The 21,668-nt window shown below is 37.9% G+C and overlaps 2 protein-coding genes across 4 annotated transcripts in view; both read right to left on the bottom strand.

The window, feature by feature from the left end:
* Positions 1 to 2,736: 2,736 nt before the first annotated feature.
* On the bottom strand, positions 2,737 to 5,725 carry LOC117317616 (myosin-14-like). 2 transcript variants are annotated; one of them, XM_033872465.1, is made up of 2 exons: positions 3,016 to 5,725; positions 2,737 to 2,966 (listed from the first exon to the last, which is right to left on the bottom strand). In XM_033872465.1, the coding sequence occupies exons 1-2, from the start codon at positions 4,686 to 4,688 to the stop codon at positions 2,927 to 2,929; spliced, it is 1,713 nt and encodes a 570-aa protein (XP_033728356.1). In that variant the 5' UTR covers positions 4,689 to 5,725; the 3' UTR covers positions 2,737 to 2,926. The 2 variants fall into 2 exon arrangements, with proteins under 2 accessions (XP_033728356.1, XP_033728357.1); XM_033872466.1 differs by having other exon boundaries at positions 2,737 to 2,970; positions 3,080 to 5,529.
* Positions 4,855 to 21,668, bottom strand: part of LOC117317617 (ly6/PLAUR domain-containing protein 6-like) — a 31,625-nt gene continuing 14,811 nt past the window's right edge. For both annotated transcript variants that reach the window (XM_033872467.1, XM_033872468.1), the window contains exons 2-5: positions 16,957 to 17,124; positions 16,163 to 16,243; positions 12,445 to 12,584; positions 4,855 to 11,705 (exon numbers count right to left, since the gene is read on the bottom strand). In XM_033872467.1, coding sequence (XP_033728358.1) covers positions 11,517 to 11,705; positions 12,445 to 12,584; positions 16,163 to 16,243; positions 16,957 to 17,119 — 573 coding nt within the window. In that variant the 5' untranslated portion in view covers positions 17,120 to 17,124 and the 3' untranslated portion in view covers positions 4,855 to 11,516. The remainder of the gene's footprint in view (positions 11,706 to 12,444; positions 12,585 to 16,162; positions 16,244 to 16,956; positions 17,125 to 21,668) is intronic.

Below are 21,668 nucleotides of genomic sequence, written 5' to 3'. Positions count from 1 at the left end.
GACTGTGGCTACTTGACAATGGTTTATTATCCTATAACTTCTAGATTGGATCATTTCAGATCTACTGTATATGTACCTAATTTGGCACATTTACAAATTTAACAGATCTGTGCATTAATGAATTGTAGTGCCTAAATTATTTTCTATAGAAACTGCTATTGGTGCAATGTTTATAGTGCAAAAATGGTTTGTTGGTTTGCTGGGTTAATTACCCCGTAAACAGCCAGGGCCAATTTGAGGTGGGGTCTCCTTGTAGTAGTTGGTGACTACCTCACTGGACAACATATGGGAGGCCCGTTGCATGCCACCCAGCGCATTTTTGGTAATGTGTCTTGCCCAAGGACACAGCCATTTTTCAGCTTCCCGAGAAACAGAAACAGACACAGGTATGGAGCTTTGAACCATGTACCTGGGATCTTCACCTGAGGTTACATGGTGGGTGCTTTAGCCAACTGAGTTATTACGGTCCCTGTTACAATAAGACTACTGTTGAAATATGTACGATTACAGGTTGTTATGGAGTGTGACAGCCTCAGGTATGCATTTTATCAAACCAAGCTTTTGTACTTACAGATGTATATCAGACCTCTGTGTTCGTGTCATCAGAGTAGCTATAATATCAGACCTCTGTGTTCGTGTCATCAGAGTAGCTATAATATCAGACCTCTGTGTTCGTGTCATCAGAGTAGCTATAATATCAGACCTCTGTGTTCGTGTCATCAGAGTAGCTATAATATCAGACCTCTGTGTTCGTGTCATCAGAGTAGCTATAATATCAGACCTCTGTGTTCGTGTCATCAGAGTAGCTATAATATCAGACCTCTGTGTTCGTGTCATCAGAGTAGCTATAATATCAGCCGCCTGTGTTTTTCCAGTCTATTCAGTTTCCAGTAATGTTATCCTTTTGTAATAATGCAGTTCCTAGTGTGGTTTTTATTAAGAGCTTTGGTATGCTAGAAGTATGAGAGACTTGTGTTGATTTAGCTGAAACCAGACTGAAAAATTTCAATTGTTGATAATAAAATAGTGTGCTAAAATTTAATTCATCAAGGGGAATAACTCATGTGAAACTCAAATTAATCCAGATATATCAAGGGAAATAACTCATGTAGAACTCAAATTAAACCAGATACATCAAGGGAAATAACTCATGTAGAACTCAAATTAAACTGGGGGAAAGTCTTCACACAAAATCACAATAGGCTTTGTCATTATAAAAGTTGTGTTATATATAAACAAATGATGGTTTCTTCTTTTCCATGACATTTATCAGTCCTTTTCACAGTGCCTGATTCAAAGGGTTCTCATGGTAAAATTACCTGTAAAGCTACCGTAGAAAGATGGTCAGAAAATCTGGACTACACCATGACACAATTAACTACATAAAATCTGGACTACACCGCGACACAATTAACTACATTTTTGTACATGTAATAAATCATTACTGTGGGACATGTTGCTTGTTTGGACTCTGTATTAAATATGTCTAACACATTCCATGTGTATTGTTTTTTATCATTCATACAAAATTATTTTATTGTAATGTATGTAATGTTTGAATCAATAAACCTTGACGTATGTATACAGGAGAGGACAAATGTAAGGACTAGACCGGGACTCGTACCCATACCGGGACTCGTACCCAGACCGGGACTCATACCCAGACCTGGACTCATACCCAGACAGGACTCATACCCAGACCGGGACTCGTACCCAGACCGGGACTCATACCCAGACCGGGACTCATACCCAGACCGGTACTCATACCCAGACCGGGACTCGTACCCAGACCGGGACTCATACCCAGACCAGGACTCATACCCAGACCGGGACTCGTACCCAGACTGGGACTCTACCAAGACCGGGACTCGTACCCAGACCGGGACTCGTACCCAGACCGGGACTCGTACCCAGACCGGGACTCATACCCAGACCGGGACTCGTACCCAGACCGGGACTCGTACCCAGACCGGGACTCGTACCCAGACCGGGACTCGTGCCCAGACCGGGACTCGTACCCAGACCGGGACTCGTACCCAGACCGGGACTCGTACCCAGACCGAGACTCGTACCAGACCGGGACTCATGCCCAGACCGGGACTCGTACCCAGACCGGGACTTGTGCCCAGACCAGGACTCGTGGCCAGACCGGGACTCGTGCCCAGACCGGGACTCGTACCCAGACCGGGACTCGTACCCAGACCGGGACTCATACCCCGACCATACCAGATGGACTCGTACCCAGACGGGACTCATACCCAGACCGGGACTCATACCCAGACCGGGACTCGTACCCAGACCGGGACTCGTACCCAGACCGGGACTCGTACCCTGATCTCTGAACTCTAGATGGATCTCTAACCATTAAAGCTACCCAGCCACTGGCGTTCAGTGTTGTCCAGTTCCGATTCATGTCAATAATAATGTGTGTGTGTGCTATGATAGAATATTCTATAATATGATAATCCTAACACTATAAAGATGATGTTATTTAGATTTATATAGAATTGGAAACTTAAAATTATTACTGTGTTTGAAAATCAAATTAACTATATAATATGCTTTAATGTGTGGAAAAAAATATAGATATATGTATATGAATTTGTTTCATAGCTAACTAAAAATCTTGCTCAATGACCACTGAAAATATTATTAGGGGTCAATACCTCACCATATGTGTAAAATAGACAAACTGCTGCAATATTTGAAGACAAAAACAAAAATAAACTGAAAAAGTATAATCAATTAATTATTTATTTAACAGTATAAAAATATCATGACAAGAACATATTGGTACAAAACATAAACAGAAGTTGTAGGACTGTAGTACAATCCAGCAATGACAATGTCTCCATTGTTTCTCATACCTGGCCCTGGTTTCATTAATATTCCATAACTTAAAAGATATTCCTCAACTTAAAAGTGTCTATAGGAAAGCATTACATAATGTATTTAAGAAAAAAAATCTTACGTTAAGGAAACGTCCTTAACTTCTGTAAAGGTTTCCTAAGCTTCCTTAACTTCTGTAAGGCTTTCCTAAGCTTCCTTAACTTCTGTAAGGCTTTACTAAGATTCCCTAACTTCTGTAAGGCTTTCCTAAGATTCCCTAACTTCTGTAAGGCTTTACTAAGATTCCCTAACTTCTGTAAGGCTTTCCTAAGATTCCCTAACTTCTGTAAGGCTTTACTAAGCTTCCTTAACTTCTGTAAGGCTTTACTAAGCTTCCTTAACTTCTGTAAATGTTTCCTAAGCTTCCTTAACTTTTGTAAGGCTTTCCTAAGATTCCCTAACTTCTGTAAGGCTTTCCTAAGGTTCCCTAACTTCTGTAAGGCTTTCCTAAGCTTCCTTAACTTTTGTAAGGCTTTCCTTAGATTCCCTAACTTCTGTAAGGCTTTCCTAAGCTTCCTTAACTTCTGTAAATGTTTCCTAAGCTTCCTTAACTTTTGTAAGGCTTTCCTTAGATTCCCTAACTTCTGTAAGGCTTTCCTAAGCTTCCTTAACTTCTGTAAATGTTTCCTAAGCTTCCTTAACTTTTGTAAGGCTTTCCTAAGATTCCCTAACTTCTGTAAGGCTTTACTAAGCTTCCTTAACTTCTGTAAGGCTTTACTAAGCTTCCTTAACTTCTGTAAATGTTTCCTAAGCTTCCTTAACTTTTGTAAGGCTTTCCTAAGATTCCCTAACTTCTGTAAGGCTTTCCTAAGATTCCCTAACTTCTGTAAGGCTTTCCTAAGATTCTCTAACTTCTGTAAGGCTTTACTACGCTTCCTTAACTTCTGTAAGGCTTTCCTAAGGTTCCCTAACTTCTGTAAGGCTTTCCTAAGCTTCCTTAACTTTTGTAAGGCTTTCCTTAGATTCCCTAACTTCTGTAAGGCTTTCCTAAGCTTCCTTAACTTCTGTAAATGTTTCCTAAGCTTCCTTAACTTTTGTAAGGCTTTCCTTAGATTCCCTAACTTCTGTAAGGCTTTCCTAAGCTTCCTTAACTTCTGTAAATGTTTCCTAAGCTTCCTTAACTTTTGTAAGGCTTTCCTAAGATTCCCTAACTTCTGTAAGGCTTTACTAAGCTTCCTTAACTTCTGTAAGGCTTTACTAAGCTTCCTTAACTTCTGTAAATGTTTCCTAAGCTTCCTTAACTTTTGTAAGGCTTTACTAAGATTCCCTAACTTCTGTAAGGCTTTCCTAAGATTCCCTAACTTCTGTAAGGCTTTCCTAAGATTCCCTAACTTCTGTAAGGCTTTACTAAGCTTCCTTAACTTCTGTAAGGCTTTCCTAAGATTCCCTAACTTCTGTAAGGCTTTCCTAAGGTTCCCTAACTTCTGTAAGGCTTTCCTAAGCTTCCTTAACTTTTGTAAGGCTTTCCTTAGATTCCCTAACTTCTGTAAGGCTTTCCTAAGCTTCCTTAACTTCTGTAAATGTTTCCTAAGCTTCCTTAACTTTTGTAAGGCTTTCCTAAGATTCCCTAACTTCTGTAAGGCTTTACTAAGCTTCCTTAACTTCTGTAAGGCTTTCCTAAGCTTCCTTAACTTCTGTAAAGCTTTCCTAAGATTCCCTAACTTCTGTAAGGCTTTCCTAAGATTCCCTGACTTCTGTAAGGCTTTCCTAAGCTTCCTTAACTTCTGTAAGGCTTTCCTAAGCTTCCCTAACTTCTGTAAGGCTTTCCTAAGCTTCCCTAACTTCTGTAAGGCTTTCATAAGCTTCCTTAACTTCTGTAAGGCTTTCCTAAGCTTCCCTAACTTCTGTAAGGCTTTCCTAAGCTTCCCTAACTTCTGTAAGGCTTTCCTATGGGAAAACTTCCGTTCGAGAGTTTCCTTAACTTAAGGAATATTGATGAAACTAGGCCTTGAATTAAAGAATTCAATATCATAAAAAGCCAAGGGTTTTGCTCATTTTACCTTGCTTCTCTACACCTTCGGAGTATATCCTGGCCAAAGGTTTAAGGTATAGCCATATACTTGGTTTCAGACATAACAACCAGATAGATCAGTAGATTATGTTTTGAAGATTATATATGGGCCTATTATGGGTCCACCCTAAAACCAAAGCCAGGTCCCTGTATACTGCCGTGGGATTCTGTCCATTTCTTATAAATATATGATTAACAGCTTTTAATTCTGACATATTTTAAGGATTTAGCGATAATATATAGAGATCAGAAAAATTTCAGAGCACTGAAACATATTTATTCTTGTATAAAAAATTCATTTGTGTCATGTCTATACACTTGATACAGTTTGGACACAGCTGCAATGAGTTATTGTAAAAAAAATCACCGTGAAATCTGCTCAATTGAATCGTCACTTTTGGCAAATATTAAATCGAAATTGAGTATATGGTACTTATTAATAGGTAAAATCACAGGTATGGCATTTTATTGTACATAGTGTTTGTGTTAATATCTTGTGATCCAGGGGATTATATTTTGACATGTACTAGTGATGACACTGATGAGGAGGTAGATGGTAAACGTTAGGGAGATAATAGGTCAAGTTAGGGACCTAACCAATATAAAGGTCTGGTAACATTAGGGGAGATAATAGGTCATGTCAGGGACCTAACTAATATAAAGGTGGTAAACATTAGGGAGATAATAGGTCAAGTTAGGGACCTAACCAATATAACGGTCTGGTAAACATTAGGGGAGATAATAGGTCAAGTTAGGGACCTAACTATTATAAAGGTGGTAAACATTAGGGGGGATAATAGGTCATGTCAGGGACCTAACTATTATAAAGGTCTGGTAAACATTAGGGAGATAATAGGTCAAGTTAGGGACCTAACCAATATAAAGGTCTGGTAAACATTAGGGAGATAATAGGTCAAGTTAGGGACCTAACCAATATAAAGGTCTGGTAAACATTAGGGAGATAATAGGTCAAGTTAGGGACCTAACCAATATAAAGGTCTGGTAAACATTAGGGAGATAATAGGTCAAGTTAGGGACCTAACTATTATAAAGGTCTGGTAAACATTAGGGAGATAATAGGTCAAGTTAGGGACCTAACTAATATAAAGGTCTGGTAAACATTAGGGGAGATAATAGGTCAAGTTAGGGACCTAACCAATATAAAGGTCTGGTAACATTAGGGAGATAATAGGTCTAGTTAGGGACCTAACCAATATAAAGGTCTGGTAAACATTAGGGGAGATAATAGGTCTAGTTAGGGACCTAACTAATATAAAGGTCTGGTGACATTAGGGAGATAATAGGTCAAGTTAGGGGCCTAACTAATATAAAGGTCTGGTAAACATTAGGGGAGATAATAGGTCAAGTTAGGGACCTAACTAATATAAAGGTCTGGTAAACATTAGGGAGATAATAGGTCAAGTTAGGGACCTAACTAATATAAAGGTCTGGTAAACATTAGGGAGATAATAGGTCAAGTTAGGGACCTAACCAATCAAAAGGTCTGGTAACTTTAGGGGGGATAATAGGTCAAGTTAGGGACCTAACTAATATAAAGGTCTGGTAAACAGGGAGATAAAAGGTCAAGTTAGGGACCTAACTAATATAAAGGTCTGGTAAACATTAGGGAGATAATAGGTCAAGTTAGGGACCTAACCAATATAAAGGTCTGGTAAACATTAGGGGAGATAATAGGTCAAGTTAGGGACCTAACTAATATAAAGGTCTGGTAAACATTAGGGGAGATAATAGGTCAAGTTAGGGACCTAACTATTATAAAGGTCTGGTAAACATTAGGGAGATAATAGGTCAAGTTAGGGACCTAACTAATATAAAGGTCTGGTAAACATTAGGGAGATAATAGGTCATGTTAGGGACCTAACCAATATAAAGGTCTGGTTAACATTAGGGAGATAATAGGTCAAGTCAGGGACCTAACTAATATAAAGGTCTGGTAAACATTAGGGGAGATAATAGGTCAAGTTAGGGACCTAACTAATATAAAGGTCTGGTAAACATTAGGGAGATAATAGGTCAAGTTTGGGACCTAACCAATCAAAAGGTCTGGTAACATTAGGGAGATAATAGGTCAAGTCAGGGACCTAACCAATATAAAGGTCTGGTAACATTAGGGAGATAATAGGTCAAGTCAGGGACCTAACCAATATAAAGGTCTGGTAACATTAGGGAGATAATAGGTCATGTTAGGGACCTAACTAATATAAAGGTCTGGTAACATTAGGGAGATAATAGGTCATGTTAGGGACCTAACCAATATAAAGGTCTGGTAAACATTAGGGGAGATAATAGGTCAAGTTAGGGACCTAACTAATATAAAGGTGGTAAACATTAGGGAGATAATAGGTCAAGTTAGGGGCCTAACTAATATAAAGGTCTGGTGACATTAGGGGAGATAATAGGTCAAGTTAGGGACCTAACTAATATAAAGGTGGTAAACATTAGGGGAGATAATAGGTCAAGTTAGGGACCTAACCAATATAAAGGTCTGGTAAACATTAGGGGTGATAATAGGTCATGTCAGGGACCTAACTAATATAAAGGTCTGGTAAACATTAGGGGAGATAATAGGTCAAGTCAGGGACCTAACTAATATAAAGGTCTGGTAAACATTAGGGAGATAATAGGTCAAGTCAGGGACCTAACTAATATAAAGGTCTGGTAAACATTAGGGAGATAATAGGTCAAGTTAGGGACCTAACCAATATAAAGGTCTGGTAAACATTAGGGAGATAATAGGTCAAGTTAGGGGCCTAACCAATATAAAGGTCTGGTAAACATTAGGGAGATAATAGGTCAAGTTAGGGACCTAACCAATATAAAGGTCTGGTAAACAGGGAGATAATAGGTCAAGTTAGGGACCTAACTAATATAAAGGTCTGGTAAACATTAGGGAGATAATAGGTCAAGTTAGGGACCTAACCAATATAAAGGTCTGGTGACATTAGGGAGATAATAGGTCAAGTCAGGGACCTAACCAATATAAAGGTCTGGTAACATTAGGGAGATAATAGGTCAAGTTAGGGACCTAACTAATATAAAGGTCTGGTAACATTAGGGAGATAATAGGTCAAGTTAGGGACCTAACTAATATAAAGGTCTGGTGACATTAGGGAGATAATAGGTCAAGTTAGGGACCTAACCAATATAAAGGTCTGGTGACATTAGGGAGATAATAGGTCAAGTTAGGGACCTAACTAATATAAAGGTCTGGTGACATTAGGGAGATAATAGGTCAAGTTAGGGACCTAACCAATATAAAGGTCTGGTGACATTAGGGAGATAATAGGTCAAGTTAGGGACCTAACCAATATAAAGGTCTGGTGACATTAGGGAGATAATAGGTCAAGTTAGGGACCTAACCAATATAAAGGTCTGGTGACATTAGGGAGATAATAGGTCAAGTTAGGGACCTAACCAATATAAAGGTCTGGTAAACATTAGGGAGATAATAGGTCAAGTTAGGGACCTAACCAATATAAAGGTCTGGTAAACTTTAGGGAGATAATAGGTCAAGTTAGGGACCTAACTAATATAAAGGTCTGGTAAACATTAGGGAGATAATAGGTCAAGTTAGGGACCTAACCAATCAAAAGGTGGTAAACATTAGGGAGATAATAGGTCATGTCAGGGACCTAACTATTATAAAGGTCTGGTAAACATTAGGGGAGATAATAGGTCATGTCAGGGACCTAACTATTATAAGGGTCTGGTTAATCTAATTCATATAACTGTTAAGTTTCCAGTTTTAGACTCGACTCTCCTGTTTTTAGCATTTTTCAGAGCGGAACTCCAGTCTCAAACTATGGAATTTTCAAAATAAAGCATGTGATGTTTTTATTCTTAAAGTTGATAGCTGGTCATTTTTATGCATATTTCCCAATGTTAAACTGTCCAGTTTTCCAGTTTTGACCCCATACTACTCTGCTAGCTATGAAGGCCCCAGCTCCTACATAATTGTATATATTGGAATTATCATTTAAGGGACACATCTTGAAGTTAAAATTATTGAAATAAAAATACATTGTAGAAGCACAACTACTGGAGGTACATAAGAACTTCAGAGATCTAAATTAGTGCCTGTGCATGTTCTTTATATGTAGTACAGTACCCTGGTATTTCCTCCTAAAACTTCAGAGATCTAAATTAGTGCCTATGTTCTTCAGATTTACCCTGGTATTTCCTCCTAAAACTTCACCAGATAATTGTATAACAGCATGTCATTACTATCTATATACAATACCTAGATATCTCTGTTTCCTGGTTTAAAAAAAACACTATTTATTGCACATCTACAAAGTATAGTAACCTTCAAAAGTAACAGGATCTACAAAGTATAGTAACCTTCAAAAGTAACAGGATCTACAAAGTATAGTAACCTTCAAAAGTAACAGGATCTACAAAGTATAGTAACCTTCAAAAGTAACAGGATCTACAAAGTATAGTAACCTTCAAAAGTAACAGGATCTACAAAGTATAGTAACCTTCAAAAGTAACAGGATCTACAAAGTATAGTAACCTTCAAAAGTAACAGGATCTACAAAGTATAGTAACCTTCAAAAGTAACAGGATCTACAAAGTATAGTAACCTTCAAAAGTAACAGGATCTACAAAGTATAGTAACCTTCAAAAGTAACAGGATCTACAAAGTATAGTAACCTTCAAAAGTAACAGGATCTACAAAGTATAGTAACCTTCAAAAGTAACAGGATCTACAAAGTATAGTAACCTTCAAAAGTAACAGGATCTACAAAGTATAGTAACCTTCAAAAGTAACAGGATCTACAAAGTATAGTAACCTTCAAAAGTAACAGGATCTACAAAGTATAGTAACGTTCAAAAGTAACAGGATCTACAAAGTATAGTAACCTTCAAAAGTAACAGGATCTACAAAGTATAGTAACGTTCAAAAGTAACAGGATCTACAAAGTATAGTAACCTTCAAAAGTAACAGGATCTACAAAGTATAGTAACCTTCAAAAGTAACAGGATCTACAAAGTATAGTAACCTTCAAAAGTAACAGGATCTACAAAGTATAGTAACCTTCAAAAGTAACAGGATCTACAAAGTATAGTAACCTTCAAAAGTAACAGGATCTACAAAGTATAGTAACCTTCAAAAGTAACAGGATTATCTCCCCTTCAGCTGTCCCCGATATTGGTTGTCATGGAGAATTGAGTATTTCATGTGACATGATGAGATGTACGAGTATTTTTTTAATAGATGCATGATTTTGATTTTATGTTAATAGTAGCTGTTAATTATAAATTAATATATAATATGTACATATGTAAAACATGTTATATACAACAAAACAATCCGTACAATGTAATCAGTAAAATCACTTTTACGTACACTGGGTTTCGTCCATGTGACGTTAACACTATATGCTTGGCACTATCATTGTCATAGTAAGGCTGTTTATCACACCACTGTTTAACACTGCTGGCATTCATGTGGATATGAAGCACGACTGTTTAACACTGCTGGCATTCATGTGGATATGAAGCACGACTGTTTAACACTGCTGGCATTCATGTGGTTATGAAGCACGACTGTTTAACACTGCTGGCATTCATGTGGATATGAAGCACGACTGTTTAACACTGCTGGCATTCATGTGGATATGAAGCACGACTGTTTAACACTGCTGGCATTCATGTGGTTATGAAGCCGACTGTTTAACACTGCTGGCATTCATGTGGATATGAAGCACGACTGTTTAACACTGCTGGCATTCATGTGGATATGAAGCACGACTGTTTAACACTGCTGGCATTCATGTCATTATGATGTTGATGATCGTAAATATTCTCCCTGATATCACAAATTCTCATGTTTGAGATTGTTTAAGAGTTATTGTGATTAAGGTGTCTGCCAGATCAGGTTATGTTAGATCTGGTCTGGGACTGAAGTACCTTGTGGTAATACTGGTCTGGTAGGTAATCTATCACCTCATGGTGGCAATATTTGAAATGAAATAATAAGTTTTTTTTACCCTGTATGGACCCTAATCACTATCGCTGATGTTTAGGTTAAATTAACTGAGGTTCTAACACCAGTCACGGCCTGTATAGACTCTGAAGCACCATTACTGTCACCATTCAGTACAGTTCACCAACGTAAGGTCCTAATACTGTCCTAAGTCTGGACCTCGCTGTCCTATGTAGTGGTATTCTATCAGAACCACTATTTCCACCAGATTCCATTCTGGTGATACACTACCGGGTATTCATATTGTGAGAACTGTATGTGGAATCTTTCTCAGGAGACATGTACTGTGTACTTCTCAAAGATCTTGAATTGAATGAAGACCAAGGACTGAGGAACCTGCACTAATTCACAGGTTACTGAAGAGTTCCCATGAACTGATTCTGTCGCAGTGAAGAATGGGATGTTTCTTTTTCATTCCCACAATGTTACCCAAAACAGAACTTCAAACAAACACTTTTTCCTTGGGAACTTCCATTTGTTGCCTGAGCTCTCCTTGCTAGGAAACTTTGTGTTTGGAATACCAGTTTCTCTTTTCAAGATGTATATTTCAAATTCATTTAGAAATGAACCAGCTTCATACTCGAAAATGAGATGTCAGAGAAATCATCCTTGTCCATTCAAAACGCTGGTGAAGAGGTAACCCATGACAACAACAATAGTGAAGGTCATAATGTGCTGACTGGGGTGAAGGTCACTGGCACCACTGAAGTAGGATGATAACTTGATGGCAGTGGTCGTGTTAACGGGGACGGCAACGTTACAGTAGGGCTTGTCACAACAAGATATACACTCCTGTAAAACAAAAATAAGTCACATCGTAATATATACAGATCATAAAGTAGGTCAAATTGTAAAGTTGGTCACATCGTGATATATATAGATAATAAAGTAGGTCAAATTGCAAAGTAGGTCACATTGTGATATATAAAATTATAGAATTTGAATTAGGTCACATCATAATATATATATATCATAAAGTAGGTCAAATTATAAAGTAGGTCACATTGTAATATATATAGATCATAACGTATGTCAAATTGCAAAGTAGGTCATATTGTGATATATATAGATCATAAAGTAGGTCACATCGCAAAGTAGGTCACACCATAATATATATAGATCATAAAGTAGGTCATATATCGTAAAGTAGGTAACATCATAATATATATAGATCATATAGTAAGTCAAATTGTAAAGTAGGTCAAATCGTGTTATATATATATCATAAAGTAGGTCACATTGTGATATATATACAACATAAAGTAGGTCACATGGTAATACATATATGTATATACATCGTATGGGTACATTATTGCCACATTTCTGAAGGATGTGATGAAGTTATTCATGATTTTTGTCAAATTTTAAGTTATCATTAATTTCATCTTTTACTATCAACAAATTCATTTAATGTTTTAATTTGTTTAAAACTGTTCTTATTTTAGTTCGGGAATTTCAAATTTGCACGACAATTTTCCGTAATCAAAATCTGATGAAGTTTATTCCATCAGGGAGTTAACTAGCTACTTACCATGTGGTCCGTGTTAGGAATAGCCGTACAGCCTACTGCCTCCAGGTCACATTCAGAGGGAGGCGCACACTGCTTGATGACGGACACACTCTCCCCGGTAGTCTTGTGTAGGATGTGAGTTGTCTTACATACAGTGTTATCTGAAATGAAGAACATTAAGTATGAAACAGGATTTTAAAAAAGAATTATCAGTGATCAGATCACTTCAGACTAGACACTTGGTAACCAGATCACTTCAGACTAGACAGTTGGTAACCAGATCACTTCAGTCTAGACATTTGGTAACCAGATCACTTCAGACTAGACACTTGGTAACCAGATCACTACAGACTAGACACTTGGTAACCAGATCACTTCAGACTAGACACTTGGTAACCAGATCACTTCAGTCTAGACACTTGGTAACCAGATCACTTCAGACTAGACACTTGGTAACCAGATCACTTCAGACTAGACATTTGGTAACCAGATCACTTCAGACTAGACACTTGGTAACCAGATCACTTCAGACTAGACACTTGGTAACCAGATCATTTCAGACTAGACACTTGGTAACCAGATCACTTCAGACTAGACACTTGGTAACCAGATCACTTCAGACTAGACACTTGGTAACCAGATCACTTCAGACTAGACATTTGGTAACCAGATCACTTCAGACTAGACACGTGGTAACCAGATCACTTCAGACTAGACATTTGGTAACCAGATCACTTCAGACTAGACACTTGGTAACCAGATCACTTCAGACTAAACACTTGGTAACCAGATCACTTCAGACTAAACACTTGGTAACCAGATCACTTCAGACTAGACACTTGGTAACCAGATCACTTCAGACTAGACACTTGGTAACCAGATCACTTCAGATTAGACACCTGGTAACCAGATCACTTCAGACTAGACACTTGGTAACCAGATCACTTCAGACTAGACACTTGGTAACCAGATCACTTCAGACTAGACACTTGGTAACCAGATCATTTCAGACTAGACACATGGTAACCAGATCACTTCAGATTAGACATTTGGTAACCAGATCACTTCAGACTAGACACTTGGTAACCAGATCACTTCAGACTAGACACTTGGTAACCAGATCACTTCAGACTAGACACTTGGTAACCAGATCACTTCAGACTAGACACTTGGTAACCAGATCACTTCAGACTAGACACTTGGTAACCAGATCACTTCAGACTAGACATTTAGTAACCAGATCACTTCAGACTAGACACTTGGTAACCAGATCACTTCATACTAGACACTTGGTAACCAGATCACTTCAGACTAGACACTCGGTAACCAGATCACTTCAGACTAGACATTTGGTAAACAGATCATTTCAGACTAGACATGTGGTAACCAGATCACTTCATACTAGATACTTGGTAACCAGATCACTTCAGACTAGACACTTGGTAACCAGATCACTTCATACTAGACATTTGGTAACCAGACCACTTCAGACTAGACACTTGGTAACCAGATCACTTCAGACTAGACACTTGGTAACCAGATCATTTCAGTCTAGACACTTGGCAACCAGATCACTTCAGACTAGACACTTGGTAACCAGATCACTTCAGTCTAGACACGTGGTAACCAGATCACTTCAGACTAGACACTTGGTAACCAGATCACTTCAGACTTGACACTTGGTAACCAGATCACTTCAGACTAGACACTTAGTAACCAGATCACTTCAGACTTGACACTTGGTAACCAGATCACTTCATACTAGACACTTGGTAACCAGATCATTTCAGTCTAGACATTTGGTAACCAGATCACTTCAGACTAGATACTTGGTAACCAGATCACTTCAGACTAGACATTTGGTAACCAGATCACTTCAGACTAGACACTTGGTAACCAGGTCACTTCAGACTAGACACTTGGTAACCAGATCACTTCAGACTAGACACTTGGTAACCAGATCACTTCAGATTAGACATGTGGTAACCAGATCACTTCAGACTAGACACTTGGTAACCAGATCACTTCAGACTAGACACCTGTTAACCAGATCACTTCAGACTAGACACTTGGTAACCAGATCATTTCAGATTAGACACTTGGTAACCAGATCACTTCAGACTAGACACTTGGTAACCAGATCACTTCAGACTAGACACTTGGTAACCAGATCACTTCAGACTAGATACTTGGTAACCAGATCACTTCAGACTAGACACTTGGTAACCAGATCACTTCAGACTAGACACTTGGTAACCAGATCACTTCAGACTAGACACTTGGTAACCAGACCACTTCAGACTAGACACTTGGTAACCAGATCACTTCAGACTAGACATTTGGTAACCAGATCACTTCAGACTAGACACTTGGTAACCAGATCACTTCAGATTAGACACTTGGTAACCAGATCACTTCAGACTAGACACTTGGTAACCAGATCACTTCAGACTTGACACTTGGTAACCAGATCACTTCAGACTAGACACTTAGTAACCAGATCACTTCAGACTTGACACTTGGTAACCAGATCACTTCATACTAGACACTTGGTAACCAGATCATTTCAGTCTAGACATTTGGTAACCAGATCACTTCAGACTAGATACTTGGTAACCAGATCACTTCAGACTAGACATTTGGTAACCAGATCACTTCAGACTAGACACTTGGTAACCAGGTCACTTCAGACTAGACACTTGGTAACCAGATCACTTCAGACTAGACACTTGGTAACCAGATCACTTCAGATTAGACACGTGGTAACCAGATCACTTCAGACTAGACACTTGGTAACCAGATCACTTCAGACTAGACACCTGTTAACCAGATCACTTCAGACTAGACACTTGGTAACCAGATCATTTCAGATTAGACACTTGGTAACCAGATCACTTCAGACTAGACACTTGGTAACCAGATCACTTCAGACTAGACACTTGGTAACCAGATCACTTCAGATTAGACACGTGGTAACCAGATCACTTCAGACTAGACACTTGGTAACCAGATCACTTCAGATTAGACACGTGGTAACCAGATCACTTCAGACTAGACACTTGGTAACCAGATCACTTCAGACTAGACACCTGGTAACCAGATCACTTCAGACTAGACACTTGGTAACCAGATCACTTCAGACTAGACATTTGGTAAACAGATCATTTCAGACTAGACATGTGGTAACCAGATCACTTCAGACTAGACACTTGGTAACCAGATCACTTCAGACTAGACACTTGGTAACCAGATCACTTCAGACTAGACACTTGGTAACCAGATCACTTCAGACTAGACACTTGGTAAACAGATCACTTCAGACTAGACACTTGGTAACCAGATCACTTCAGACTAGACATTTGGTAACCAGATCACTTCAGACTAGACACTTGGTAACCAGATCACTTCAGACTAGACACTTGGTAGCCAGATCACTTCAGACTAGACACTTGGTAACCAGATCACTTCAGACTAGACACTTGGTAACCAGATCACTTCAGATTAGACACTTGGTAACCAGATCACTTCAGACTAGACACTTGGTAACCAGATCACTTCAGACTAGACACTTGGTAACCAGATCATTTCAGACTAGACACGTGGTAACCAGATCACTTCAGACTAGACATGTGGTAACCAGAAAATACTTGATTGAATGAAGACTAAATAATAATCTGATAAAAAAAAAAGCATCCCCACGGCTCCCATCCTCTCCAAATTGTGTTATAAGAATACTTACTGAGAGGACATTTCACATCCGGGGCCCAGTCGTTGCACGCGTCGTTGTTCTTCTTGACTGGACAAGTCCAGCACGTAATATCTGGAAGGAAAGAAACTGTATTATTAAAGATATTCCTGCTTGGAAAACATGTACAATGATAATCTGAGCAAAAGATGTTCTTCAATTAGATTCTGACAAAGTGCTGTGGTCGGTGATTTATTGCTTTACAATGCGTTAATCAATCTGCCCGTGATATTTCCAGACAAAATTTCATAGATAGAAAGGATCCAGTTTGCGATTTTTAGAGAAAATAAAAACATTCTTATAGATTTGAGGTGGGAAAAAAATGTTGGACATCAGAAGAGATTATAACTATTAATTTGTACAATCTCTAATGCCGGAGGTGTTGAAGGAAAGTTTTAAGTGTCATAATTTATCCTCCGTATCTGATGAATGTTGTGTGTTTCTCTGCACATTACAATGTTAATCTTCTAAAGAGGGTGAATTAAATAAGGTTGAAAGTTGAACAGCAAAGCAAGAAAAAGACGCGCATAATTTAAACATCCTCGATACATCGCTCTCGAAAATGCTATTCGATCCCACATATGTCAGAGAAATATATAGTTTTTGTTGCTCTTAAAAATACTCATAAATTTCATGTCAATACAGCTATTGAACAGATTTACTATCAATCAGTTGCTCTCCTGGGAACGGATTTAAGCGTGCAAAGTGACAATGTGAGAAGACAATTTTACGGAGTTTAACGTCCACGTAACAGGATAGGTTTAAGGAAAAAAGAAAGAACAACCTACCACTGGTATGCTGTTCGTCTGCGGTGATGACGAGGTTGGCGGTAGATATCTGGAGGACAGCTACCAGGAGCAGGGTACGGAGTGCCAGGAGAGCCATGTCGACTGGAGTACGATATATGTTGTTGTCTGTAGTGTCAGTATTATGTCTCGACCTCTCAAACATCAAATCTGGAAATAAAATCATAATAAACTTGTATTAAGTTTACAAAAAATATACATTAAGTCGTCGATCTTTAGGTCTTTGCTCTGTTTGAAAATGTCAAAATTGATGATTTTACAACAAATCTACATAATAATATTGCTCTGTTACAAAGGTACATGTCATTGATTCATTATGAATGCTTTGAACTAACCATACACGGCTGTCGGTTTGCCGTTAAGAACCGAGTCTCCTTTCCCTCGTTATATCTCTATATTAATGTTCGTGTTAGCAGTTTACGGGCGTTTTCGTCTTATATAAACGTGTTTAAACTAAACAGTGGTATTGTGACCTTTCACTTTCTGATGTGACCTTTCACCTTGTGATGTGACCTTTCACTTTGTGATGTGACCTTTTACTCTAATGTCCAATTAGAATTTGTAGACAAGTGTCGACAATAGTAGTGTGATATAATATCAATAAAACATGATCATTTATTCCTGGTAACCTTTGGAGCTAAATACATGCCAGTATACTGTACATATATGAGCAATAAAATAAAATAGTTCATAATTGATATAACATATTATATGGTACATTTACACGAATGCTATGATGATATGGTCTATTGAATACATATAATTATGAATTTCTATCAATAGCTTTCAAACAGATTTTATGATTGGTGAATTTCAGAGTTAATTTAGAAGTTTTATGGAGCCAACATCGAACCCAATGATGAAGGAAAATTTCAACGGAGGACCAGACACTAAGGCTGCAGATACACTGTATCTGTGTCCTAAACTCTGACGGAGCTCGTGTCTCGGTGGTTTTCTGATAGATTGTTCTGTAAAGTTTAGTAAGCGATCACATGTGCAGTAAGTATATCACTTGATTTAGATCAAAGAACTGGGGAAGATTTGATAGCGTTCAGTGATTAAAATTTTCAGTCGATTTGTTAATATTGGCCATTACGTTGGTCTATGTACAAACTTAATTCAGTCGAATATAGTTTTATCAATCGACTGTAATTACCCCTAACGTCTCGGTAAACAAGGTACAGATTGTAATATTGTCACGCATCCGAACCTAGACTTTCGTTTCTTTTTCATTCAAACTTTGCATGTGGTCATATTAAGGTTCATTATAAATGAATATCTGCTTTTGAGCTGTAAACAAATCGTCTGCTACATACAACGGTAGATTGATTCGAGCGTGAGTCCGTTCGATCCAACATTATTAGTTAAGGGGGCATTCTTTTGTTCGGACATCAGAAACATTCACAATTTCTATTGATGAAATCTTTGTCCGAACAATTATTTTATGGTTGTTTGTGCCTACATGTTATGAATTAACGCTGAAATGTACAAGACAAATACGTATCGTATACAAATACCGTATCTCTTTGCAGTAATTAGTGATACATCGGGTCGAATTTAGAATTTTAAAGACTCAAAACTCGAAGAACTTTGGTTTATCTTGAGAGTATTATTAATTAACTTTTACTACTTTGAAAAAATACATATTTTCCAGTAAGTTTAATTTTGACGACCTAAACTTTATTCAAACGAAGGATTGCCCCTTTAACAAATAATCTAAAAAAAAGCAGAACCCTATGCGACACTACAGCAGTTCATATTAACACAATCTTTCTGCAGTTTCACCAATAATCCATTATTTTAGGACATTTTTTCATTTAATTTATTTTGCGTTTCAAGATTTAAGGGAAGCTGATTTTAAGTTGGTAACCTTATTGCGTTAAGGTGTGCTCCTGGTATGGTACACGTGTACATAAGGGAAGGGAAGAGGATAGGATTTACTGTGCTTTCTATCATATTTTAGAAAAAATAGCAAGAATAGGTAATATGTCTACAAGAACAGGTAATAAGTCTACAAGAACAGGTAATAAGTCTACAAGAACAGGTAATAAGTCTACAAGAATAGGTAATAAGTCTACATGAATAGGTAATAAGTCTACAAGAACAGGTAATAAGTCTACGAGAATAGGTAATATGTCTACAAGTACAGGTAATAAGTCAACAATAATCCAACATAATACACTGGTAAGTCATAATCCAACTTCCTTAGTGAAGTAAAACTTATACTTTACCGCCATATACCGTATATCATAATCCAACTTCCTTAGTGTAGTAAAACTTATACTTTACCGCCATATACCGTATATCATAATCCAACTTCCTTAGTGTAGTAAAACTTATACTTTACCACCATATACCGTATATCATAATCCAACTTCCTTAGTGAAGTAAAACTTATACTTTACCACCATATACCGTATATCATAATCCAACTTCCTTAGTGAAGTAAAACTTATAATTTACCACCATATACCGTATATCATAATCCAACTTCCTTAGTGTAGAAAAAACTTATCTAGCACCACACACGGAGAATGGAATTGCCGGAATTTAACTTCCAATTTAAAATCGAGAAAAATGACTGTCTTGATGAACTATGGTGTTATCGAAGCGTGATTAAAGCAATTGACATTACTTCCAATTAGCGAGAAAAGTTCAAATCGTTTGTAACATGACTTAAGCCAGTTATAAAGAATTGTGATAGCCAATTCGTTACAATGTCTGGCCGGGTTTATCTCCGGTAAAAAGGAATCGGCCATGCGATCATTCCGATGTCGTGTCGGATTCGACTTTGTTTGTTACAGCCCTTTAACTTTCGTGAACGATTCTCATTAATGATACAAATTTAAACTCTGGGGATAATATAACCCCCCGCGTAATTATCAACAAATATGGCATTCAACATTTACTCCAGCAGACCTTTACAAACACATACTGATACATTCATTGTTGTTTTGTTCTCAAGAGAAATGTATCCGAACGCGCACTTTTTTCTGACTAAACTATTTTTTTTTCGGAATCTTCTTTTTGTGTCGTGTGTGAACCACAGACAAACAGATACATAAACAGCCTGGACTCTGTACGATTTTATTGTGATATAAAAAAGTGACATTTTGAATACAAATTTAAGAATGCACACCTGTGACTTTGACAAGGGTTTACCTGTGTTACGTGTGGGAAGCTGAGGATAAATCTGGTATACCTCCCTGGTTAGGGTAGATGTCCCCTGGTTAGGGTAGATGTCCACCTGGTTAGGGTAGATGTCCACCTGGTTAGGGTAGATGCCCACCTGGTTAGGGTATATGTCCCCTGGTTAGGGTATATGTCCCCTGGTTAGGGTAGGTGTCCCCTGGTTAGGGTAGGTGTCCCCTGGTTAGGGTATATGTCCCCTGGTTAGGGTAGGTGTCCCCTGGTTAGGGTAGGTGTCCCCTGGTTAGGGTATATGTCCCCTGGTTAGGGTAGGTGTCCCCTGGTTAGGGTAGGTGTCCCCTGGTTAGGGTAGGTGTCCCCTGGTTAGTGTAGATGTCCACCTGGTATACGATTCGACGATTTTATTTTTCACTCAGCCACACTTTGTATGGAACAAGAGGTCACGTTTATACAATGCAGTGGTTCACATATTCTTAAATCTTTTGACTTTGTTCATATTGTAAATACAGTTCCACATAATCCTAAACATTATCTTTGTAAAGTCGTAATACAGTGATTCACGTACACTCTGGTTATATCGGAACCTCCTTAATACGGCCGTTGAAAAAAAGTCCTAAAGTACTGTTTAACGTGTATTATGTCAATATTTGAACTGCTAATCCGATTTTTGCGCTATTCCGTGCTTTTCTCCAAATCCAACTAAACTAAATAAAGATACTACACTTTACTTCTAAATTCAAGGAGAAATAAATTCGATCTATAAGCTACCCACTTTGGATTTATGTATACTATACGGACTCTATTAACTATAAAACGATGAAATTATATAAACTGGGAACGAAATTCATAGAAATAATAAAATCAATGTCCTAACATGTTCGATTATATTGATTTCAGACAGATTATTTCCTAAAAGGTAGAGATGGGATTTCATCGTGATTCTTAAAAACATGCTATCCCAGGTTCCCCTATAGCCTTTAATACACGCAATCTCACTACACGTACTATAGATACGGTGTATATGCGTGATAACAGATATATATATAAATGTAAAACTTCTTCAAAAGTATTAAAATCATCAACATAATTATTCAGTCTAGAAACTGAATATTTGAATTTTTAATTAAATCTTTCGTGCACGGTCTATCAATGTCTTTACAGAATAATTGTATTAGCGTTGGTGATTCCAAGCGTAAACAATACTCGCATCATCCGATACGTCAAAGAATAGGAAATCAGTCATATTTACATGGACATGCACGCAAATTGTTTGACAATTTGTAATATCCGGTTGGAAAACGATTTGATAACCAAACAACCCCATGTTTGCAGTACATGTAAATAAGCACGTCTGGTACTCTAGATAAAACGATTGAAATTTATGATTAATAGAGATATCGGGGGAAGTGTCAAAAAAAAACACAAACCGAAGTCATCAACCAAGGCAAACAAAGCAACATACAAGCAAAAACATGTTAGGAATAGTTTGAGCATGTACGTTACATGTAAGAGGGAATATACTTGGGCCAATGGGTATGTGCATC

This window comes from Pecten maximus, chromosome 19, assembly GCF_902652985.1.
Source record: "Pecten maximus chromosome 19, xPecMax1.1, whole genome shotgun sequence".
NCBI lineage: Eukaryota > Metazoa > Mollusca > Bivalvia > Pectinida > Pectinidae > Pecten > Pecten maximus.
The sequence above is the reverse complement of the archived record's forward strand: the minus strand, read 5'-3'. Positions and strand labels throughout refer to the sequence as shown.